Source organism: Spermophilus citellus (assembly GCF_964194105.1).
Source record: "Spermophilus citellus genome assembly, chromosome: 1".
NCBI classification, from domain to species: Eukaryota; Metazoa; Chordata; class Mammalia; order Rodentia; family Sciuridae; genus Spermophilus; species Spermophilus citellus.
In genome coordinates this window covers 141,352,073-141,377,123 of record NC_138182.1, presented here as the reverse complement: position 1 = coordinate 141,377,123, position 25,051 = coordinate 141,352,073, and the positions used below count along the sequence as shown (strand labels likewise).

The 25,051-nt window shown below is 49.7% G+C and overlaps 1 protein-coding gene across 2 annotated transcripts; it reads right to left on the bottom strand.

Annotated features, from left to right (window-relative positions):
- Positions 1–3,521: 3,521 nt before the first annotated feature.
- SPARC (secreted protein acidic and cysteine rich) lies at positions 3,522–24,921 on the bottom strand. 2 transcript variants are annotated; one of them, XM_081279935.1, is made up of 10 exons: positions 24,778–24,921; positions 14,369–14,438; positions 13,652–13,714; positions 12,940–13,030; positions 11,416–11,537; positions 9,639–9,759; positions 8,105–8,238; positions 7,363–7,511; positions 5,177–5,325; positions 3,522–4,682 (listed from the first exon to the last, which is right to left on the bottom strand). In XM_081279935.1, exons 2-10 carry the CDS (start codon positions 14,423–14,425, stop codon positions 4,654–4,656), a joined length of 915 nt encoding a protein of 304 aa, XP_081136061.1. In that variant the 5' UTR covers positions 14,426–14,438; positions 24,778–24,921; the 3' UTR covers positions 3,522–4,653. The 2 variants fall into 2 exon arrangements, with proteins under 2 accessions (XP_081136061.1, XP_081136060.1); XM_081279934.1 differs by having other exon boundaries at positions 13,652–13,717; positions 24,778–24,920.
- Between the last annotated feature and the right edge of the window lie 130 nt (positions 24,922–25,051).

Genomic DNA, 25,051 nt, shown 5'->3' with positions numbered 1-25,051 from the left:
TCTCTAAACCTGTTTCCCCATGTGGGAAGTGAGGGGGCTCCAATAGACGAGCCCCTATGGCTTGCTGGTAGGGATGCAGGAGTTCTGTGTCCCTCAGAGTTTTTCTCTCCATTCCCACCAGGGGGCGCCCTAACCCTCCTCAGTCCCTCATGGGCTGGTGACTCCCCTTGGTCCTGCTGGCTCTTCTGGGTCATCTGGAAACCAGGTTGGAAGGCCCGGGAGAGTCAGATTTGCTCATTCCCTGGGACCACCATTCAGAAGGGGAGCAGTGGAGATCGGACCGTTTCTGAAGACTGTACCATCTCATCCAGATCTGTCCACCATTATTTAAAAGAGGACACTGAATAACCCCTTAGAGGGTGAGAGACTTGTGCAGGCTCCCACAGCTGTCCTGGAAACTAGATCCCTAATTCCCTGTCTGGGGTCCTGTTGCCACCCTTATTTTTCCATTTCCAATTGGACACGTTTAACCCTTGCAGTCCTGGAGCCAAAACCAAGACACTGACGAGCCTGGCAGAACTGAGACACTCCCCAGTCTAGGTAGTGGGGAAGGAGTGACCTCTCACACTTGCTGGGAATGGTTGTTGGTGGTGATGATCTATTGCCTTGCTCTATGCTAGGCACAGCAACCTGTGAGGCAGGCACTATTCTCATCAGGAGTTTCACAGATGAAGAAAGAAGGGTAGAGTGCCGAGCCACAGGACTAAAGGAGGTTCAATCCAGTTCTGCAGCCGTTGAGAGGCAGAGAGGCTTCGATTCTCTGACTCCGCTGACCTGGGTGCCTCCTCTTTCCTTACGGTCCTGGCCGTGTCCTCTTTAACCAATGGTAGCAGAGGGCTGGATGATCTCCAAAGGAGACCTTCACCTTCCCGTGAAAAGGAAAGGAGGGATTGGGGAAGTGAGGGGCGGCCACCATTTTGGTCAAATGATTTTAAAATTGATAATTCAATTCTCTTTGGACAGTCAGATTATCAAAGAGAAGTTCTCTTAAGTTTTCTTCTTTAGCAAAAAACAGCATGGGGTACATGCCTACCTGCACATTATTTTTTCATTGCATTTGTTATTTTTGTTGTTTTTATCTTTAAGTGTACTTCTATTTTTAGCAAATGAAACTGATCTTCCATTTAAGGCAATAGTGCAATTTCTTTTGAATGTTAAGGGGTGTGTGTGTGTATGTGTGGTGTGTGTGTGTGTCTTTAATGCTTTGATTTAAAGGGAAGAGGATATGGATCCTGATCCTGAACTTCTGAGCCCTACCCTGCCCCCCCCCCCCAGGGCCCTGGCCTTAGTCATGCTTCATGTCTCTTTGCACTGGCTTTTCCTTGAAAATACTGAGGAGCTCCCGACAGGGGGACATCCAGACACAGGGGAGAAAGCTCTGGGTTCCCATCCTCCGCCCCCACCACCATCCTTTCTTATTCCTTTTTCGTGCCCAAGTCACCCAACCTCCCTGAACCTCAGTGAGTTGTTGGCAGATCTGTTGGTCGGTGCTGTGCACCCCACAAATGATCAGCCCTGGACCCACCTAGCAAGGCACCACCCTCCTCCACAGGGCCATGTTTCCCACCTGCCAGAAGGAGCACCCATGCACCTGTTTCCCAAGAGAGCCCTGTTTGGTTTCCTTTTAGCAGGCGCCTGCTGCTAACTGAAATGGTGATGTTAGGGATCTCTGCTTAGCTAGGAGGGAGACCCCAGGGAAGCAAGGCCGGTGCCTGCCTTACCCCTGAGACCGTTGGATGACAGTGCCTCGCATAATACACAGGCCGGAAAAACCTTGTGAGCAGATGAACAAACCAGCAATGAAACTTACTCTCCTCCCTCTCTCTGCCCAGATGCCTAGAGATTATGAGCCGCTCAGCCCTGGGCTTGCATTCCTCCTGAGAACAGGACCAAACCAGACAATCCCTCCCTTCTCTCCCTCCCATTATGCAGATGAGAACACCAAAATATGGTTGCTCTGTTTTTAGGAGTTGTATTATTTTAATAATCTTTAAATAATTTGAAATAAACCAGGCGTGGTTCCCATGCCTGTAATCCCAGCAGCTCTGGAGGCTGAGGCAGGAGGATTGCAAGTTCAAAGCCAGCCTCAGCAACAGCCAGGTGCTAAGCAACCTAGTGAGACCCTGTCTCAAACTAAAATACAAAATAGGGCTGGGGATGTGGCTCAAGGGTCGAGTGTCCCTGAGTTTAATCCCCAGTACAAAAAAAAAAATTGAAATAAGGGGGACAACTTCTAAGTTTGACACCTGAAGACCCAACTATGTGGCCCATTGCAACTGAGCACATTTTTTGGTGCCTATTTCTCCATCTCTAGGGAGACTCCTGGACCTGAAATATCACACTAGTAACTAGCTTGATGGACCCACAAGCTGTGGAAAGTGTCCTGTAGGCTTATGATGAGCTATAACAGCACTGTCCCACAGAACTTCCTGTGATGATGAAAATGTTCTCGATCTTCCTTTTTGTATAGGGGAGCCACCAGCCAGCCATACCTGTCAAGCACTGAAAATGTGGCTATTGTGACTGAGAAACTGGATTTTTATTTTTATTTTCAGGACTGGGCATGGAACCCACAGCCTCATTCATGATAGACAGCACTCGACCACTGAGCCATGTCCCCAGCCCCAGAGAAACTGAATTTTAAACTTCAATCAACTCATAAATTATGAGTAGTGCAATACTAGAATCATTCCAGGAAAGTATAATAAATATAACTAATGTAATAACCAGTGCTAATGAATAATTAATATTATAGCTAATATAATAATAGGCTACTACTAGAATGCTGTTGTCCTGTTAGACACACTCATGGTCACCTATACTCTTTCTTCATTGCACCCACCACATCCTGAAATTTTTATTTAGTTGTGCAATTATTTAATGTATCCTTCAAGGGACAATAAACTCCAAAAAAGCAAAGACTTTGTCTGCTAGACCACAATTGTGTCCCTGGTGCCTGTCATGGAACCTGGTATAGAATAGACAAATAGTAAATGTTTGCTGAATGAATGAATTAATGAACACATGTATGATTAATGAAAGGAGATAATTGCTTAGCCAAGTGAATTTCAATTATTAAAATTGGTCAGACCATATAGGTCATTCAAAAGAGTTAGCTAAATTAGTGCTCATACAGGTGCAATGGCGCACCTGTAATCCCAGCAGCTTGGGAGGCTAAGGTAGGAGGATTGCAAATTTCAAGGCCAGCCTCAGCAACTCAGCAAGGCCCTAAGCATCTTAGTGAGACCCTGTCTCAAAAATAAAAGATAAAACAGGCTGGGGATGTGGCTCAATGGTAAGTGTCCCTGGGTTTAATGCCCAGTACTCAAACAAATAAATAAGTGCTCACAGCAACTATATATTCCCTGTGTATAAATAAGTGTGTATGTGCAGTGTGTGCCCAAAAACATGGTGGTAGGTTTGCATTTGTGTGGTTGTGTGTAGATACGTGTGTCCACGCGTTGTTGTGTCAGGGTAATAAGGTGCCCAAGACAAACACACATTGCAAAATCACCCAGGAAGGCAGTTTCTAAGTCATTACTTTTTATTTTGAAAGATTTGTCAAACTCTTCACATCACAGTGAGAGTTGGCACAATTAATAAGAAGCAGCTTTCTCATGAAATGCTTGGAGGTGCACGAGTTCTCAGCCTGTGAGATCTGACCATCCCATTGACTTTGAAGTTTCTCTGATTAGTAGAAGATCCAAAGGGGAAAGAAAAAAGAACGTGCTAGCAACTTAGGACAGCCATTAAAATGTGAAAAAAAAAATACAACCAATTTACCCAACTCTACTATTTCTGCTTTACTACTTTCTATGTCTCATTCTTGGTTTTGTCTTCCTGCCTGAAATGGCCTCTCATTTCCTGGAGCACCCCCCCCCCAAAAAAAAAAAATCCAGAATCTCCAAAAGAAGTTAGGAGGGAAGAAGTCCTTGTAGCTGATCCACCCCCTCAGAGCACGGAAGGCCCCAGGCTCCCAAAAGTTCAAACAAACAGCCTGATGTGAAAAGAAATTAGACCAGGGTGAAGGAGGAAATGGGCTTCTATGAGAATTTGTGTATTTTTAGAACATGGCCCCAGAATCTTTCAGTCACAGCCCCAGGCTAAAAAAAAAAAATAGACTTGCTTTCTATGGTTCTGGCTGTTGGGTTCCTGAGACCTCTCCCACCACTGTCCCAGGAATGGCCTTGCCAACAACATGTCTGTTACTTCCCATCCCCACCTCCAGGCCACCTGGGGAAGACCCAGGCAGCCAACATCAACCCCTGAAATAAAATTAACATAAAGTCTGACTTGGTGAGTATTAGTTTCATGCAGAATAATAGAAAATCTGAAGATCCAATGTGTGTCAAAGGCAGACTTGAGCGGGTCAGCTTCCACCGTGACCAGCAAGACAATGGCCACGGTGTGCCAATGGCAAGAGAAAGGTGGGGCCGCGAATGGGCGACCCCCAGTTAAGTGACAAGCAAGAATGTCATGACTTGGGTTACCACTTCCATTTTTTTTAGCACCGTTAATGTATTCATTTAAATCTATGTTAGCACCTTATCCCCAGGCAGAACAACCAACCATCCAAACATTTTAAACATAGGGGGAAACAGGACCGGGAAGATCAAAGAGAAAGAATCCGGTTCTGCAGAAGGAGGCGTGGATTTAGATGACAAGATCCTTGTCGATATCCTCTGCAAAGCAAGAAAAGAGAGTTTACCATGAGGCCCTGGGTGGAGGAGATGCGCTCCTCTGGAGGGGAAGGCTGTTGGATTCCCACCCATCCAGAGGCAGGGGGGGCTGGGGCCAAGGCCAAGGTCCCCAGGGTGTTAGTAACAGAAGAAACTTGCCCCCTGTCTCTGGCCAGTCCCAGTCTCTTACACACCCGCCAAGTTACACTTCCTGCTTCCTCTCCATAGCCTGCCAGTTCCCAGAATAGTGCTTGGCTCAAAGCGAGGGCCCAAGCTTGAGGTACGGAAAAGGAACAAGAAAGAGACCTTGAGGGGGCAGAGGAGGATCTGGAAGACACCTGAGAGAGCAAGGCCCACCCAGCCTGGGAGAGCACACAGGGGTGAAATAGGCACAGAGGGCAGAGACAGCAGAGAAGGGGACTCAGACAGCCCCAGAGAGGTGGGGGACGAAAGCCCGCCACCTGGGGGACCGCGCCATGCCCCGGGCAGACACTCACTCTCCTTGATGCCGAAGCAGCCGGCCCACTCATCCAGGGCAATGTACTTGTCATTGTCCAGGTCACAGGTCTCGAAAAAGCGGGTGGTGCAGTGCTCCATGGGGATGAGGGGCGCACGCAGAGGGGCCAGCTCCGTGTGGGACAGGTACCTGCAGGAGAGGGGCGGGGGAGGGCCTGAGTGCGGGAAAGCCCCAGCACAGGAGGCATCCGGGTAGTGAGCCTGCCCGGCAGCATGGAAAGAGAGAATGTTCCATGCCAGGATCCCAGGTCTGTCCCTGCTCTGCCATGATTCTACTGTGGTCCTCGGAGCCCAGCTCTCCCCACCCCTGGGTGGAGGGAGAGGAGCTGACCCTAATTTCTAAGGACCCTTCCATTTCTGAGGTGTCCTGGGCTCACTAACAGAGGTCTCTTGGAGCATTTAACTGTTTCCTAATTAGCCAAGAGTTGGGGGCATAGAAACTTAAAAAAAAAAATCAAAATATTCAGCACTTCTGCTACTGCTAGGTCAGAAACTGGTATGAACACACATTTATACAACTGCAAATGCCTCAGAAAGGGTCTACAAAGAGACACACCAAAGCAGTGACAGTGCTGACTTCCGGGCCTGGGACGGGCAGCCAGGGTCCAGGGAAGCTCTGAGTTTGCAAAGCTTTAGTTTTGCATATCGTCCAAGGTATTCTGGGAATTCTCCTCTGATCTGCCTCCTACCGTCTTCCATTCCTGTTCTTCCTGCTACCCGTGGACTCCAGAGCACATGTGTGATTTTTTTTTCTTTTTTTCCCAGCGCCCTTAACAATTTGTCCCAAGTCACTCTTCCCCTCAAGGGACTCCAGGGAACTTTGGGACTTCAATGCTTTTTTTTTTTTTTTTTCCCTAACTAGACCTCATAGCCCATGCAATTCATGGAGGGAATCCCACGATGTTTGAACTGGAAGAAACACTCCCGGGCCCCACCCTGCTTCATTGCACTGGTGGGGATACTGAAGGGAGGGGTGGGGACATAGGCAAATCCTCCCACAGCTCTAGGACCAGAGGAGGAGGAGGTGGCTCCCCCAGCCCAGGCTGCAGCACACTCCCAGATGCATGTTTCCTGCAGGCGCATCTGGAAACCTCTCTCCAGATCCAGTTGTTGCCGTGGGATCCAAGGGCTCAGCCTGAGTTCCAGAGGGTCCCCTATGATTTTCCCCCTCTCCATCACAGTGAGTGACTCAGCTGGATCCCTGCCACGTCAAGAGCCTGGGAGAGAAGTAGTTGGGAGCTTCCCAGAGCCTCGGAGAACCCAGCCACCCAGGATGGACCACAGGGTGGGCACGATCCCCACGGACGGGCTAGACAAAGAGCTAGCAGTGAGCATCCCAGAGAGGAGTGTCCCAGGGTGCAGCGTTGTTCCCCCAGACATCTGAGCAGGGTGGCCCTCCTGTCCCCAGTGTGAGACATCTGCTTCTCATGATCAAATAAAAGAGGAAGGGTATCTTCTTCGGGCTGAGCTGGGTTATGGCTCTCATTGCCACAAGAGAGGGCCTGCGGGTGGTGGCAGGGGTGAGAACAGAGCCTGATCTCTGAGCACTGTTAAAGTCCCTGCCTGGAACAGTCCTAGGCGCAGAACAGACAATGTGTACCTCGTAACCGCCCAGCTGCCTGCCTGTTGTGCTGCATAAGTCATTTGGACAAGGGGCAGGTGACCTCAAGCCAGGGACAAGCAATGTAGTTTAAACTGACTCTGAATTTTATAGGAACTTCCAGGCTTTGTTGGGACTGGGCCTCAGGATGGGGCTGAGATTCTGCTGGATGATTGGTCTGCTCCCAGATGTTCTGCGAAAGGACAGGGAACATGCCGGCCACCCTTGTACCCCCTGGGGTCTGGTACTCCTTCCTAACTGGTGGGGACCCAAGTCCCAACACTCTCAGAGTTAAGGAGGTATTTTCAGTTCCTGGTGACTTCCACCTCTGGCACAAGGGCATCTTATTGCTTTCTTCTTCCCAAATCCACATCCTTTCTCCAAATGGCTCTTCCTTCTGCTCCAAGCCCCAGACAAACTGTGGGGTCTGAGGCTGGGAACAGTGGAGTTTGCCTAGAGGCTTTCTGGCTGCCTCTAGGGAACCCACCAGCCCTGACTCCGTGACTTCACCCACTCCAGGGCCAAGCCAGAGCCGGCCCCTGTGGTCCTGAGGGCCTGGGGTCTTACCCATCAAAGGGGTGCTGGTCCAGCTGGCCAAACTGCCAGTGCACGGGGAAGATGTACATGTTGTAGTTCTTCTCAAAGTCCCGGGCCAGCAGCTCCACAGGGTGGTCGCCAGCTTCCAGGCGCTTCTCATTCTCATGGATCTTCTTCACCTGTGGGGACAGAGACACGGGTGACAAAGGATCCACGGGAAAACCTCAAAGCCCACCAGGGCCCTTCCCACCTCTGACAGGAGGCCGGGGCAGACAGAAACCAGCCAAGACCTAAGGTCGCAGTAAGGAGAAGGAAGGGGCAGAGGCACTCACTCACAAATGGGCAGGCCTGGGACCCCCGAAAGGGTCCTCATAGAGCTCCGCAGTCAGGGTCACCTAGATAATGTGCTTAAGGGCAGCTTCCTGGCCACAGAGAAGCTGATGCACCAGGTTAAGGGAAGCTGATGAGTTTGCATTGTATCAGAATCTTGGATTAAAGATCCACAAACGCAGAAGGAAGAAGGCCCAGGATGTGTGTCTCTTTTGTTCAACACTGGGCTGGACAAAGTGAGTGGACATACAGGACTCCTCAGGTCCTTTAAGATGCCCGTCAGCCTCCAAAGACAGCAAGGAGAACCACATGCCCTGGTACCCAGGGCCAGTGTGCTTCCCAGGGAGGACGCAGGCTTACAGAGAGGGCCTCGTTCTAGGGCCAGGATAGGCTCCCAGTCAACCCAGGGCCCGCAAGGCCAGACAGGAAAGAGTCCACTTACTCTCAGCTTCTGCTTCTCAGTCAGAAGGTTGTTATCTTCGTCCCTCTCGTACAGGGTGACCAGGACATTCTTGAGCCAGTCACGCATGCGCAGAGGGAATTCGGTCAGCTCAGAGTCCAGGCAAGGGGGGATGTCTAGGGTCCAGAACACATGGGTTGTCAGCCCAGACTCTCCCTGCCTGAGAGCTGACACGCTGCCCAAGCCACTCCACACCCAAGCTGGACTCCCACGGCCACTTCACCCAGTGCCTTGGGACACTGCTCCCCACCTCTGAGCAGCTCCTCCCAGGAGACCCTGTGGGGAGAATGCTCTGGAAATGGGGATGTGCGGAGGCATCCCTCTGCCTCCTTGACCTTGATCTGCACTTCTAGGGTCAGGGTCACCTTCCTGGGTGATGGCCGTGGGTGTGAGGCCTGCAGAGGCTGAGCCTGCACTACGTCAAATGTCAGGAGGCGTTTGAAGACAGGAGGCTGAGGAATGAGCTTGGCAGGCTTATTGGGTCGGGGACAGAGGAATCAGGAAAACTGAGCCTCCAGAACTTTCTCAGAGATAATGACTCCATCCTGGCCTTTATAACTTAGCCTCCCAGAGATCAGACCTGGAGATTTCATCCAAGTCCACCCTCTTCTTGGACGCACTGGAGGTCAGTGGAGGAAGGGGCTTACTGCAGACCACATGATCAGAGCCATCCCAACATCTCCACCCATTTCACACCCTGGGCCCCATAATTAGCAACAGAGCTAATCACAAGGAGAACCTTCTTTTCTGCCTGTCCTCTACCTTTCTGCAGCCTGCACACCTGAGGCAGGTGAGCCATTCTCCTAGTGCCACCTGTACCAGAAGGTACTGGGGATGCAATGGGTGTCATCTTGCAAGGGAACGAGTGGTCTGGGGTGTCTCAAACTATGGGCCAGGGGAATCTGCAACTGGGAACACTAATAAAGGGCCTAGGACACCCTGGAGTCCTTTCTCTCAAACACCTGACTCCCTGGTTTTGAGAGGAGGTTGGTCATTGTGTGTCTTAAGAAGGCAGATAGAAATGCACTGGAATAAAGGGCCTATGACAATATTGAGGAACAGAGCTTAAAAGGAACTGACAGGCATGCCCCTAGGTTAAAGCACTCAAATTCAAACACTAAAAAAAAAACAAAACTTTGTAGGCCCAGGTTAAAATATTATTTTTGCTTTACAGTATTGAAGCAGGAAAGATTTGAGTTAGCCTTCTACAAGAACTTCTTCATCATTAGAGAAAAGAAATGTGGTTGTCTTGGGTGCTAGTAGGAGGCTCCAGATATCCTCCCTGATCTTGTGCTTTTATGATGTCTCCCTTCTTTCCTGGGATATGTCCTAATTCAGAGCTGAAGGAAACAACTCCATAGACAATCATCTCATTTTATAAATGGGAACCCTGAGGCTCAGAAGGGGAAAGAGATTTGCTCAAGATCACATGGCATAGGGGGTGGTAGAACCTGCACCTGCTAGTGCCAGGGCTCCCTCCCTAAGCTGGCAGCCAAGGGCCCAAGGAAAGACTCACATTTGCAAGGCCCGATGTAGTCCAGGTGGAGCTTGTGGCCCTTCTTGGTGCCCTCCAGGGTGCACTTTGTGGCAAAGAAGTGGCAGGAGGAGTCGAAGGTCTTGTTGTCATTGCTGCACACCTGTTGGCCAAGCACAGAGCCCCTTCCTCATTCCCAAAGCCCTCTGCTGGCCCACACTGGCTGGTTTCAGAGATGGGGACACCGAGGGCCAAGCCAGGAATGTGATGAGCCCAAGGTCACGCAGGGAGTTGGTGGTGGGGCTGGGACAAGAGCCCACTCTCTAGGCTCCCAGGCCAGAGGTCAGCCCATGCTGAGAGCCACTGATGGTCCTCAGAGCAAAGGCACAACTGAGCCAGGACGCAGACCCAGGAGGACATTTGAATGACCAGCCAAAGATGGGGACAGGAAAAAAGACAAGAGTGGACATGAGAGATGGGAGATTGGTGTCCTTAAAAAGGCCTTCTTGTGAGGTTGGCCTCTGGCTAGTGTCAGGGAACCTGGCTGTGAGCGGGTCTCTGCACTGTCACAAATCTTCCCCTAACTGATAGGGAGGCTCACTCAACCTAGCCTGCTCAGGCACACGCTTCACTTCATGTTGAACATCTGCTGTCCCCTGGGAGTCTGGAATTTTGGTACACACTAGGCAGAGGGTGCCTAGGTGCTCATCCCCATCAAAACGCTGGGTGCTGAGTCTCTGGGTGGGCTTCTTTGAGCAGAAACAGGTATCTGCATTTTTGAAGCTGGGATAAGAGTGAACTCCATGTGGAAGAGAGGAAGAGAATACTCAGGCCTCCCATGGATCCTCCAGTCTCTGCCTGGGTCTTTCCCACTTAGGTTCTGGCTGTATCCTCCACGCATCGCTGTAATAGATCATAGCTATGGCACGACCGCATGCTGAGCCCCCAATCTCCATGGGAACCTCTGATCATAAGGGTTGCCAAGCAGCAATGCTGAGGGCTCAGCTAGACAGGAGTCAGAAAGTGGCTGTGGTACAGAGGAGGGATTCCTGGCATCGGTGATCTGCGGGATGCGGGAATTGGGAGGCGGAAAGAGTGACCAGTGATGCTCTAACATGGATATGTCGTCTTAAAGAAGGAGAAGCTAAGCTGGTGCCATATTTGCTGCCCTGAGCTAGGTTACCACTCACACAATGGTGGACATAAGTGGGTATTGATTTGGATGAATGGATGGATGGATACTGGAGGCAGAATGGACAGGTTTGAGAAATAATGAAATAAATAAACAAACAAATAAATAAATAAATAGCATTGTTGGGTGACTTATTATGTCCTGGGCATTGTCTTACAAAGCCACACAACAACCCTTAGAGTTAAGGACCATTCCTATTCCTTCTTTCGACATGAGAAAACTGAGATTTGTGAAAGACTCAGCAACTTGGCTGAGATCTTAGAGCTAACAAGTGATGGAGAGGAGGCTTGAAGTCAACCTCTAATCTGGCTCCAGAAGCAACATTTTTAGACATGATACTCTGCTAAGCTGCACAGGATTTATTCTCCTCTATCGAGTCAGGCGTAGAGCTTGGAATTCTGGAGTCCTGAGAGTGTGCATCCAGCACGGAGCTGGGATCGTAATGGTGTTGATGAGATTCTCCTTGGTTGTTGGACAGCCTCGCCCCTGACTCAGCTCCGCTTTTCTGCTGAGACTGGATCTAATGATGGGGCTCCTGAGACCTGAGCTGCCCTGTAGAACCACCAAGCCCAGGGTTTGCTGGGCAGACGTTCCGAATGCTGCAGGGCCCAGTCCCTTGGCCCTTACCTTCTCAAACTCGCCGATGGGCGCGGGGCAGCTGGTGGGGTCCTGGCAAACGCACATGGGGCTGTTGTTCTCATCCAGCTCGCACACCTTGCCGTGTTTGCAGTGGTGGTTCTGGCAGGGGTCTGGTAGGCACAAGGGCAGGGAGTTAGCACCCCTGGCTATCATGTCCACCCCAGGTTGATCCCAGCAGAGCTCTGGACAATTTGCTATGGTCCTATTCTGAGCTTTGGGTGGGCCACCCTGCTCTTCAACTGAGCCTGGCAATCAACATTTAGGGGAGCAGATGGCTCAGTGTGAGAATGAGAGGTTCAATCCAAGGTCGGGACCAGGTACTTTTTAGGGTCTCAATCTGGGTCTCTGAAACACTGGGATGCCAGATGGCCTCCCTGACACTGAAGCAACCAAGAATTGTGGTCTCAGCTTTCAGCTGAACCATCACAGAGAGGCATTTCGGGAATCCAGGACAGACTTTCCAGAATGGCTTAGCAAGTCAGCTGTGGTCATGGAGCAGTGAGGGTCTATAAAGGAAAAGGGAGACGGGGCTGAGACAATAGAGCCAGCTGCGTCTGTAAACCCCGGATGAGGTGGGCGTGGACAGGGAAGGAACATGACTCAGGAGACAACTGCCTGCTCCAACAAAAGCTCTGTGCCAGCTCCGTCCAAATGCCTGTTATTTATCCCCTCAGGATGGGAACTGCATCTAGCCATTTCCTCCTGACGCTTAATTGTGGCTGTTATAATCATCCCTTACTGGATGCCGCTCTGCAGCATGGGGTCAAGTTCTCTGTTGCTTTGGTTCCTTCCCCTTCCAACAGGCCCAGGATGAGGGTCTATGACTTCATCATTCCCATGCCAGAGGGGAGCAAGGTGAGGGTCAGAGGGGCTGGCAAGCTCTCCTGGAGAAGTCTAGATTCAAACCTTGGTTGGATTGCTTCCAGAGTCCATGCTCTTGACCCCTGGGGTACAGCTACTCAACCTGAGAGCACGACCCTGAGGTTCATTGGTCTTTCCCCACCTTGGGTACTGACTCCGTGGGTAATGTTAGGACTCTTGTCTGCTTTTGCTTCCTCGGGGCCTTATTTTCTTGGGCTGAGTGACAATCAGATAAGGTAATAAAGTGTGACCGCTCCGATCTCCATTCTCAGGCGTGCTCCTATGCAGGGGCTTAGGCTGAGACAGAGGCCACAAGCCATCTGGGGAAACAGACGTGACTCATGACCCCACTGGGAATGTGAAATCCAACTTCGGAATCAGGGCAAAGAGCTGAAAGGGGAGAAGTCCATTCCCAGCTGGGGAACTTCCCTTCCTGCCATTCAGAGCACACATGGTCTGGCTATAAATAGATCGGTCCCAGGACTGCGTGCCAAAGAGTATTCCCAACCTCCAAGACCAAGCCGTCTCCTCGGCTTTCTCCTTGGCCCACTGAGGACCGCACCCTGCATTTTCTTGAGTAGGCTGGCCTCAGGCTCCAGGCCCAATCAGCCAAAGGAACATTGGATATGCAGTCACAGGCGAAGGACTTACTTTCAGCCACCACCTCCTCTGCGGTTTCCTCCTCGGCACCATCCTCAAATTCGCCTACTTCTACCTGGACAGGGTTGGATCCCACGGTTACCTGAGATGGAAGGAAGAGAATCAATCAAATGGTCCCCACCCTCACCCCAGACCTAGAAGTGAGGGGTGAAGATGGAGGGGGCTTGCCCAAAGCTTCAGATACCCACAAGGAGAGGATAGTGAGGTGGAAGGGTGGGCTGAGCCCAGATCACCACACAAATGTCAGGGTTGGGGATTTAGATTGAATCTTATATTTACTATTAACTTCTTAATTTATTAAACACACTTCTTGTTAATCTTAGATTAAATGTTCTGTAGCGCTCTGGAATTCTGTTTTGATGCCCAAGGGTGTTAGGGCCAGAAGGGATGCCAAGCCCCCTCACCCTGCCAGCCACACCTGCGTAGATCCCCGTTCATCTGTTTGTGCAAGGGGAGACCCGTGGGTGATCATGCAGGAAAAAACTAAAAATTTCCAAATCATGCCTCCCAACTATAGGATTCTATTGAAAATTTGGGAAGCATTCAGGAGCGTGTTGGGATTTGGGAGAATAGGTTGTCAATCTATGCTGTGTGTACACACAGGAAGGTGACAGATGCCCTGTTCCAGCATGGAGCCCCACAGTACCAGTTCTGGGTTGCCCAGGGAAGGCATGGGCAGAGGGGGGCCACGGGTGCCACATACCTCGGTCATCTCGGCCACCGTTTCCTCCACCACCTCTGCCTCATCAGGCAGGGCTTCCTGCTGTTGCTGGAAAGAGAAAGTGGGGTTCAGAGAGGTCAGGACCCAGGCCAGTGTGTGGAGACTCCCCAGGCTGCCTCCGGACTGCCATGGTGGGGGGTGGGGGGCACAGGACAAAGCAGGGAACACCAGGGAGGCTCCCCTTTCGTGTGTTTTATATCCAACTATCTAGGCCAGCCTAATATTTAGTTTGCAAAAGTATTTCTGCTGCTATAGAGCACCTAATCTACACTTGTACCTCCCCTCAGCCCCATTTGATTAGATTGGAGTCGGATTCAGAAACGGAGCCATCCCTCTCTGGCTGGATTCTCTCCTAACACCATCCCTGTCCCCCCCTCACACTTGACTGCTTGAATTCCTCTCATGACTGAGAGGCCACTTCCCTGGCAACCCTAATCCCCGGCCAGAAGCTCTAACTGATAAAGAGTTCATCTTCAAGTTCCACAGAACTCTCTTCTCTGGACCCTCCCCCAACCGGTCCTCATCCCAATTTTTCTTCTGAGCTTCGTGGCTTAAAAGAAATCAATTTTTACAAATGAGACAACTGACTTGAGATGGGGGAGTCCCTGGCCCCTCTGAATATGCAGGGCTGACAGGTTCAGACTCCCTGGAGCAGGCAGTGGAAGCTAAGAGAGGGAAGATAGGATCCTGAGTACTCACAGGAGCTGCCAGGGCCCTCCCGGCCAGGCAAAGGAGAAAGAAGATCCAGGCCCTCATGGTGCTGGGAACCCTGCGGGAAGAGAGGTGGAGACTTCCATGAGTTACTTCTACATCCCTGGAATATGTGGGTTGGCTTTAGATGGTTTATGTGTTAAATGGTGGTGTAAGATGGGGGAGGAAGGTGGTTCCGTGCCGTATTCTTTCAATCATGATTATATGAGGAGAAAGTCTAGGTTGAGGGCTAAGGTCTTGGACATCTCTAGCCCTCATCTCCTTTATGACCGAGAGCAGCCCTCTGGCTCAGAGCCCCCACAGGAAGCTAGAGACCGCTGGGATTCAATGAAGTTGTCTTGTTTGGTTTTTGTTCATTTTTTACAGTTTCCTTCTATTTATAACAAAGGTACACAGATTTTTCCTTTTATGGTAATGATAAATAAAAATACACTTGTTTAAGTTTTTAAAGCATTTCAATCAAGGTGATGGGCTAATTAGTCGAGTTTGGTCATGCTAATTCAAGGGCCCTTTAATCCCTTATGTTCTAAGATTATTTTCTTTCCTATTCTCCAGTTTCTCCTCCTCCTCCTCCTCCTCTTCTGTCTCCTTCCTACCCCCTCTGCAGTGGGAGAAGTTAATAGAGAGCAACCTCCTGACAATCTGAAACAATGAGATCCACGTTTACAACAAACCATAGTCTTCGAGTGTGACCCATGGAAACTTGAGGGTGACCACATTTTTCTCTATTCTACCCAGAAAAGGCAGCACTTCTTTGGATTCTCCAAGGAAGCCATCCAAATGCTTCTTATATGTTGCACAGGGGATGTTAGTTAAGATCTAGAAAGTTCCTCTGCCTGCCCAGATCACTGATAAGACCTGGGTCTCTAGATGCTAAACCCTAGACTCTAATACTCATGGCTATGAGGTAATTTGGAGCAGAATCTTTGATGATTCGATGTCAAAATCTCATCCCCAACAAAGGGTCTGTGATGGGGACATTTTACTTCTTGTGTTAACTAAATGGGCTTTCATTTCCAATTTGCTTTAGAAAGTTCTTCCTTATTCTGATTCAAATCTGCATCCCTCAAGCTTCTCCTGGTCTATCATTTCTGTCTTTCTGCACCACCCAGAACAAACCTGCTCCCTTTGTCCCCAAATAGCTTTTCAGTCAAGGGCAGCCCTTTCTTTCCTCTCTTGTCTCTACAACTCCCATCGGGCTCATCATCCCCGGGTCCTTCCAAGACTTCTCAACTGACCAAGCATGGTGGTGGGAGTTCCCTAACATTGTGGAATTCCTCAATTAAATGCCAGGGGTTCTTGTTCTACCTTAAGACTTTACTATGTTAGTTAAGTCCTTTGTCCTCTCTTGGTTTCTCCATCTGTCAGTTGAGGATGTTAGACCAGATAAACTTTGAGATAGACTGGGCTTAAAATGCTCTTGCAATGCCACAGGCAAGCCTGGGGTGTTGCTCAGTGGTAGTGTGCTTCTTTAGCATGGTAAGACCTGGGTTCAGTGCCCAACACCAAAAAAAAAAAATCACAGGCACAAGTTGGTCTTGGTATGTGTCCTGTCCTTGGGCATCACCCATCTTTCCTTGGATGACAGTATTTGGGTATAAGCAACTGACAGAGGAAAAACAGCTTTCATAATGGTCCTTCACTGGGCTCAAAGAGACAGAAATCCTCAGCCCCTGTTTTATGAGGTGTGCACGATATAAAACTAACAGGAATTTAAAGGAATTGGCGTGCGAGCTTGGCATTGCTTCACAATGGCCCCAGCTCTCCAAGGAGTCCAGTCTTCCTTCTTCAGGAAGTCTCTGGAATGTTCCTCTCCTTCACACAGTTGTTCACTTGTCTCCCCAGGCTCAAGTGGAAAAAGTCTTCCGCCTTTCTTCCCCATTTGGAAGACATAAGTTAAACAACCCCTGCATGTGGCTTTGGGCAAATGGGACAGGAGAGGAGGCATCAATGAAGGACTTGTCTGAGATGAAAGTTTTAGGATCAAAGTGAGACTGGCAGTTGGAACAACAACAAAGAGTCACCCCATCTAAACTACAATGTCAGAGAAGTCATGTCACTGGAGAAATAGTCCAGCTAGGTCTGGAAATGTAATGAGCTTCAGATTAGAGAGCCAGAAAGATGTGCTCTTCAGAGTCTGTGTCCCTCATCTGAGCAGGGACACAGACACAGAAGTGTCCCTCAGCCATGACCAGGGAGAAGCTTTGTTGGTTGGCTCTCTGGCTGCACAGGCACCCTCTCGGCCATCCCCATCTCTGGCCTATGTTTTGCTGGGCTTTATGGTTCCTGGGCACTCTCACATATATGCTGGCCCCTTGGAGCCTGGTGGCAAATGCTGGGCAGACAGTGTGTTAGAGTCCCCGAGTCCTGCTTTCCCAGGGAGTCTGAGGTCAAAGGGAAGAAGCCCCTGCCCACAGTCACGCAGCATCTAGGCACATTCCAGCTTGACAGACCCTCCTCTCACGGAGTGGGTGAGCCTAATAGGGATTATGCTCTGAGACTGGGGTAGGGGCAGAGGAGATATGCAGGTAGAGATTGTTGAAAATGAAACACAGCTTCATAGAGGAGTTATGCTCCACAGTGCTACATTCCCAGTCCTAGAACCCTTTTCCTCCAAGACGACAGGGTGACAAAGGAAAGGGAAGCAGCTGGACTGTTCTGGAAGCACAGCCATTCTTCCTGCATGCCCATGAGATACCTGTCTGAGGTTCTGTAAAACACCGCTGGCCAAAGAGGCTGGGGTCCACCCTGCAAAGCTAGTGGGGCATAAGAGTCACCCCAGGGAGGTCAGAAGCCAGTGTCGAGACCCAGCGTTCAGGACTCACCAGCTGTGACCCTGTGCCAATCAAACCTAGGTCTAGTATGCCCACTGACAGCCCAAACACCCTCTGTATAAACCAGGGTTAAATTAAAACCTTGTCTCTAGGGAAGACAATCCAGCATCCCATGGAGGGCTCAGAGCAGATAGATCTTCCTGCCTAAGAGTACAGATGAGAAGACTGAGACCCCCTAGAGAGCTGAGCTGATAGCTCTGGGGCATGAGCAGCAAGGGTTGGGGGAGGACCCAGGCAGCCGCCCTCCGCTACTGGTCTGTTCTCCATCTCAGGGAGCCATTTCTGGTAGCGCCTGCTCCCTCCCAAGTGGTCACCTAAACAGCCCCCGCTGGGCAGAACTAGCCACAGTGCTAGGAAAAGAAGCGCCTGGTCAGAGGAGGCACTGGAGGTGTATTTCCCTTGGTTTGGTGGCCACCAAGCGCAGAACCCATGCCCCCACCCTGTCAGGGCGGCCTCCTGTCCTTTGCCTTTATTTGCTCTGGAGACAGCGAAAACCCGTCCTGGGCTGCCAGCAGGACCCGAAACTCAAGGTCACTTCTCTGTCTTTAGAAAGACTCTAGGGATGGAAAAGTACAGCCAGCCCCCCAGCTCGCCTCCCCACAAACATCAATGGCCTTCTCTGGGGCTCTCGCTGAAAAGTCACTGAGTGTCAGAACTGGAGGAAATCTCAGAATCGGAATTTTAGATCGTGTGACTCAGAATCATCTTAGGCTCCTAGAAGAGAATCACAGAACCTGAGTTTCAATCATCAAATCAATTTCTTTCTATCTTATCTTTCATTCATTCTTTCTTTCCTTTTTTTTTTTGTGTGTGTGCATGTATGTGGTACTGGGGATGGTACTCAGGGCACTCTACCACAGTCCTTTTCATTTTTTATTTTGAGACAGGGTCTCACTAACTTGCCGAGACTGGCCTTGAATTTGGGATTCTCCTGGGTCAGCCTCCTAAGCATCTGGGATTACAGGTGTGCACCAGTACACCCATCTGCCATCCTTAGATCTTAACTTGAGTGAAAAGAGTTTAGGGAGGATTGTGATCCAAAAGAACTTTCTAAGATGATGACAGTATTCTATATCTGCCTTTGCCAGGTGCAGCAGCTCTTGGCCATGTGTCATCATTGAGTACTTGAAATGTGGCCAGAGCAAGTGAAGAGAATTTTTTATCATATTTCATTGTAATTAATTTAAATCTAAATAGCCAGCTGTGGCTAGTGACTACCATACTAGAACAGTGGTTGTAATGGCAACGCAGCACAAAGGTAAGCTCATGGGCACTGGAGCCAGAATGTACAGGTTCAAGTCCTGGCTCGGCCACTTAGCAATTGTGGGATCTTCAGAAACCAGCTTTGCCTCTCTTGAGTCTCAACGAATTCCTCTGTCTGTGGAATGGACAGAATAACATACCTACCTCGAAAGGCTCATAGATGATCTGCACTAGAGGGCACTAGGAAAACAGTAAGCAATGTGGTCCAGAAGAACATCTTAGAATCCAAGCATCCAGAATCTCCATCCCCCTCAATAATTCTGTGAAAGAATCCCAGCTCTTTGTCTGTTTGCCCAGGGGAAAGGTGTGTTGGGGTGGAACAGAAGAAATATTGCCCAGATTGGCCTGGGGGAGACCAGCCTAGCTTCCAGAGAGTGCAGTCAGGATGGCCAGGCCCCAGGCTGGCCTCTTAATGGGCTGCTGACGCAAGCCAAGCATTTCACTCCCACTGTCTGGCTTGGAAACAAGGGTTCCAAAATCACATGTTGCTTGTAAACAATCCCAAAGGGAGGAAAACAAGTTTAGAGGCTAAGAAAGGAAGCCATGTGCCAGGAGCCAGGACTCAGAGGCAGGGAGGGTGGGCTCCACAGAGCTTGGGCCCAGCCAAGTCAGAGACGTGGCACTGTGGCCAAGGTGGGGACACTGGCACTCCTGTTCATGTCCTGGGACCAGACCCAGTCACTCAGAGGTGGCCTTGTGAAGTAGAAGTCAGGGGTCTTGAGATCAAGTTTCACTCCCAGATCACTGTGCAAAATTGGAGAAGACTTCTTTCCTCTCTGGATCTAAGCTACCCTGTCCTGACTGTCCAACAAAGAGGCTGTTCTATATATTTGTTTGTTTATTGGGAGAGGTACTGAAAATTGACCACAGGGGCACTTTACCGCTGAGCTACATCTCCATCCTTTTTTTTATTTTGTGACAGATTTTGCTAATTTGCTGAGTGTCTCACTAAATTCAAGGTTGGTCTTGATCTTGTGATCCTCCTGCCTCAGCCTCCCAGGTTGCTGGGATTATGGGTGTGTACCACTCACTGTGCCTGGTTTCAGGAATCTGTTTCAGATCAGTGATGTTCAAAATTAAGTAAAGCAGAAAATACTCCTTCAACCAAGCTTCCTGCAGAAATCCCATATTTCAAGCAAGTAGAAGTTTTTGCATCTGTTAAGCATGTGAATATGTCTGATTAATAAATAAGCTTGAAAAACAAGAGGAGGTACAACTGGAGTGGAGTTGAGGGCTGGAAGTTCTACCCACTAAGCTGTACCTTGAGACATCTTGGAACATCTCAGGTTCTTTTAGAAACAGATGGAAACCCTTGGGCAAAGCAGTCTTAGACTTTCTTTTTTTTTTTTTTTTTTTTTTTTTGCACCAGGAATTTGAACCCAAGAGTGCTTTACCATTGAGCTGCATCTCCAGCCCTTTCTATGTTTTATTTTGAAATAAGGTCTCACCAAGTTGTTTAGGGACTCACTAAGTTGCTGACGATGGCCTCAAACTTGTGATCCTCCTGGTTCAGCCTCCTGAGTCACTGAGATTATAGGCCTTTGCCACCTTGCCCAGCTCAGCTCAGACTTTACGAGCCAACTCAGGCAAAAGCTTTTTGGAGTATCGCCTCTCCCCACTGGCCATAGACATTTCATTTCCACGTGTAATATTTCTTTTTTTTTTTTTTTAAAGAGAGAGAGTGGGGGGAGAGAGAGAGAGAGAGAGAGAGAGAGAGAGAGAGAGAGAATTTTTAATATTTATTTTTTAGTTCTCGGTGGACACAACATCTTTTCCACGTGTAATATTTCTTGATGGAAGGGAAGAAGCTAAGGTAAATGGTGAGGGCACTGAGAATGCTAAAATCCAGAATTGGCTGGGCACAGTGGAGCACACCTGTAATCCCAATGACTTGAGAGGCTGAGGCAGGAGGATCGAAGGTTCAAGGCTGGCCTCAGCAGCAAAGCAGGGCCCTGTCTCAAAAAATAAAGAGGATTGGGAATGTAGTTCTGTGGCAAATCATCCCTGGGTTTAATCCCCAGACCCAAAGATAAACAAATAAATAAATAAAATTTTTAAAAATAAAATAAAACCTACGATTGGAGAGCTTTGAGGACAACTCAGAGGCGGCTCCAGATTCTGAGACTGTAATCAGCCTGGCTGAGATTCCATAAAATCTCCTGAAATGCCACGTTTCACCACGGCAGGCAGAGGCTCAGGGTGGAGCCCCAAGCAGCCTCCTTGGCGCCCCCTAGAGGACCATTGCTGCATCAGGGGTGACCACAAATGGAGGGGATAAGAAATTAGATCAAAGTATCCAGGCTGTCACATCCAAGAAAGGCCTAAAGGATAGCAAACATGTGGCATATCTGCCTTCCACAACCTTCTTGTTCACGTGGCAGACATTACTAATCTACCATATGCCCTTTCCCCAAAAGTCTAGAGTGGTATCATAATGCTGAACACAGTTCTTTTGATAGCCACTAAGGATGGATTACCATTGTCAGGCCACACGAAGGTTCTTTGCCATGCCTCTTGTTTTCAAGAGAGAAAAATTGGGGTTTAAAGAAGAAAAATAAATCACTCAGGGTCATATAGCAAGCTGGTGTCTTTCTCATAAATATCTAGATTTTTTTTTTAAATGACAAATCTGAAATCCTAATGCTATGACTAACACAAGGGACCCAGAGGGATCCCCAAATGAGAGGAGTTGATACCAGTTTCTGGAAGAACCCAGCTCTGGGGAGAGCTATCTCTTCCCTAGACACCAAGCTCTATCACTTGGTGGACCAGGGCAGAGTCCCTTTGCCATCTAAGACATTTCTTGGCTAAAGAGAAAGAGAGGGCTGCTTTCCTAAATTATTCTGTCAAATTAGTATACACCAGCCCTAGCCCTGTACAGCCCGGTTGTCCTTGGGTTCACCATTGAGGCTGGAAGTGAGAGCAGGAAGGATCCAGGTTGTGCTGTGGAGGACAGGGAACTTCACTATCCCTGGGCTGCCTGGAAGCTCAGCCCAGATCCCGTCCTCTCCTTCTAAGTTGGAGGTCAGGGAGGGAGCCAGCAGGAAGCAAATGAGCAACCACTGATTAGCCACAGTAGTTGGCCCTTTGAGCCTAATGACAAAGCCACATGGGCTGGGACAGGCCATTGAGGGCCAGCAAAGGGGAGAGAGAAAGTATTACCAATCACTTATGCCCACAGGATTTACGGCCTGTGGAGGACGGTACATGAGCCCAACTCCAAACCCACCAGAAGTGGGTGGGAGACACTCATGGCGAATACCTGGATGGTTCAAAACACCTGGAAGCCTGGTTCAGACTCCAACCTGTCCTGTGACCTCAAATGAGTTCTTTTCCCGTCCTTAACTCCAATTTCTCTGTCTCTAAAACATAAGGGTTGTTAGGGGATGCATGTGCATTACATATCGGTCCCTTGTTATAATCGGCATTCTGTGAGTGTGTGTGTCAAAGTATTGATCAGGGAGAGGTAGGTGGGCGCACGACATTGCGCCAGCTTATACAGGAAGCATTTATTTTTAGCTGTGCCAGTGGCGCCTGTTGGTGAGTCGGTGTTTACACTGTGCCCCCAGGTGGGTTTGTGTCTGTCCCTGTTTATCTCCGCATACTTATCAACATCCTAAATAACCTCAAAAGCCAAATGTTCAACTGTTTACTTCACATCTTCAGTTCTGCTCGTTCCTTTCCACCATCTTTTCCTATTTATAGTTTATTTTCAGCGAAGAAAGCTGCTGTTCTGAGAAGCAACCCCAGCTATGCTATTGGTTAAGGAATCTTTACAGATGGAGGCCATTAGGCAGCCCTGGGTCCCCAGGCCCTTTCTCTCTAGTTTCCTTTGCACTGGGGAGGAGAGAAGTGCTGCTCAAAATGTAGGCCAGCTATTCCCCCAGAGGAAGGGAGTGGCTGAGATTTGGGTTCTCAGGGCTTTAGAGCTGGCCGGGTGCCTGGAGACCGTCTAGCTTGGATTTCCCATGTAACAGATCAAGAAACTGAGGCCCAGAGAGGGATAGTGTCTTTCCCAACATCACCGGCTCTTGAGTTGGAACCATGTCTGTTGGCTCCCTGGGCCCATGCTCTCTCTGCTTGCAGGGGAGGGTCTCTCACTCTTGGGACATAGACAAGGTCCTCAAGTCAAAATGTTAACATGAGTTTTTAAAAAGATATGCCTGGCTGTTCTTTTAGTAAAGAGAAGTTCTACACAGAGCCTGAAACGATGGAGCCACCAGGGGAAAAAAGCTGGGAATCATTTTGCCAGCTCTTTGGATTCCATAAATCCATCACCTCTAAAAACCCAGAGCATAAAGTGCATTATGAAATGCATTATCCCATTTCATCCATGCAATACTCTCTCGAGGAGGCCGCCGTTATTGCCCTTTAACCCAGGAGGAAACTGGAACTCAGAAAGGGGACCCATTAGTTCAAGGTCAGATGACAGCTTCTGAGCTCAGCTAAAAGAAAAGAAAAATCTTTGAATACCCAGTTTAGGGAGCTTATCACAGTCCTTGGCTTCCTGGGACACTGGGAGATCTGGACAGGGCCTAGAGCTTTGCAGTCATCCTTGTATGGGGGAGGGGGGAGAAGGAGGGTGGGGACATTGAGAGTGAGCCTGACGTTCTGAGTGTTCCCAGCGTCCCCTCCCAGCCAGCAGGCAGAGACCCTGAAAAAAAGGTTGCCGTGGTAACTCGCATTCCTCGGAGAGTGAGTCACGGCAGAGAAGAGCCTTTTGGTGGGTGGGACTTGGAGAAAGTTTCAAAAGTTGATTTCTTCTCCAGGCAACCCCCTCCCCCTCCCTCCACGTCCCTGCTCCGGGCTTTGTCGATGTGGCAGCTGATGGCTGCAAGTTAACTCTCTCTTTCCCCAACCACCACCATTACAGCATTTTTCACCCTCCTGCAAATATAAATTTGTTTCCTTGCCTAGTCCATTCCCCTACATTGTGCCCTCTGATATTTTGGGGGGTCAGGCACCCATGGAGAATACCTTAAGCCTAGAAACTGTATCTCCGTGTCTCTGTCTCTGTCTGACTCTGTCTCTCCAGATACACAATTTTAAGGGACTCACAGAGGGCTTGAAACCTACTCAAAGGGCAGTTCATGGACTTCCTCGGAAGTTTCCAAGGACTCCCAGTGCCCCAAAGACCAACCCTCTTCCTTTACAGATAACAAAGCTAAATGCAAAGGAGACACTTACCTAAGACAGTTCACCAACAGTGTTCCTGAAGTCCGCCATCCTACCTAGGGGTTGCTTCTCACCAAACCACCAGAACTGGGGTATATGGGAATTTAGTCTCAGGGGACTAGGACTAGTGATGCTAAATACCGTCCTCCCTGGGGAAGGTGCAGGTCTCTCTGCGTGCTTTTGAGGAGACTCATCTCGGGACACAGGAAGTCCACTGGACACTTGGAGGAGCCAAGGAGGATGAAGAAAGGTGGGGGACACGTCTGAAGATGCCCTAACATCAGACAGGTTGGACCCAGCTCGGTATGGAGTTTGTACTTCTCACAACAGAGGGGCTTGGGGCCCTAGGGGTCCTACCTGCCCCCTCCCTCCCTTTCCAGGACACCTCCTGCCACACCCTGCTCCCTGTGCCTTGGCTGGATGATATCTGATATCCTCAGATCTAGAAACGGTAAAGGCTACTGATGAGGAGTTCCTGAGTTGACCATCCCAGGGAGCCCAGGAGGGACAATGGCCAGCCCAGGACTGGCTGTGCCAGGTGCCATTTCAGGCTAACAGGCGTAGGAGTATGGGTGGTGGTGTGTGTGTTTGTGAAGAACTCAAGGGAGACCAGCCTTCCCAGAGCAGGTGCTGATTAAAGGTGAAGCCCCCTCCCTTTGCCTTTCAGGGGTCAATTTATCATTTGTACAAAGTCCCTTTTGGAAAACAGAGTCCCCCGACCCCGAACAAAGTCTAGGGAGCAGGACTAACTCTGTTTGCCGGTCAGGTCCCTGTGGTAGCTGTGACAGGATCAGATTCCCAGGAGAAGAGGAGGGGGCAAAGAGGACAGGCTGGGAGCCTCTGCCAGCAGGGAGCCGGGCGTGGAGAGAGACACAGAGAGAAAACACTTCCCCAGGGACAGAGATTGTTTCCTGCAGACCTAAAAGGAAAACCAAGTTGCACTGTGCATCCACCTTCTGAAAAAGCAACAGGCACAAGGGTCTGGGATCCTGCCCTCTGGGGCAGTTGTGATGGAGCCCCAGGGAGACACGCATCCCCTAGCACCGCTTCCTGTCCCTTGCTAGAGAAGTGGCCTAGAGCGATCTGGGTGGGTGCAGCCATAGAAGGGAACAGCGTGCCACTTACCTTGGTGGCGGGCAGGCGGCAGGCAGAGCGCACTCGCAGTCTGAAGGTCCGAGGGAATGTGGAGGGGTTTAGAGACAGGCCACAGGAAGCCACTCAGAGCTCTGGGCTGGGTCTATCTCCCCCTCCGCCCGCGGTCCCTCCTCCTTCTCTGTCTCCTCCTTCCCCTGGCCTACCTCCCCCTTCTCCCAGAGCCAAAGCGCTCTCTCTCTCTCTCTCTCTCTCTCTCTCTCTCTCTCTCTCTCTCTCTCTCTCTCTGTCTTTTATTTCTTTCTCC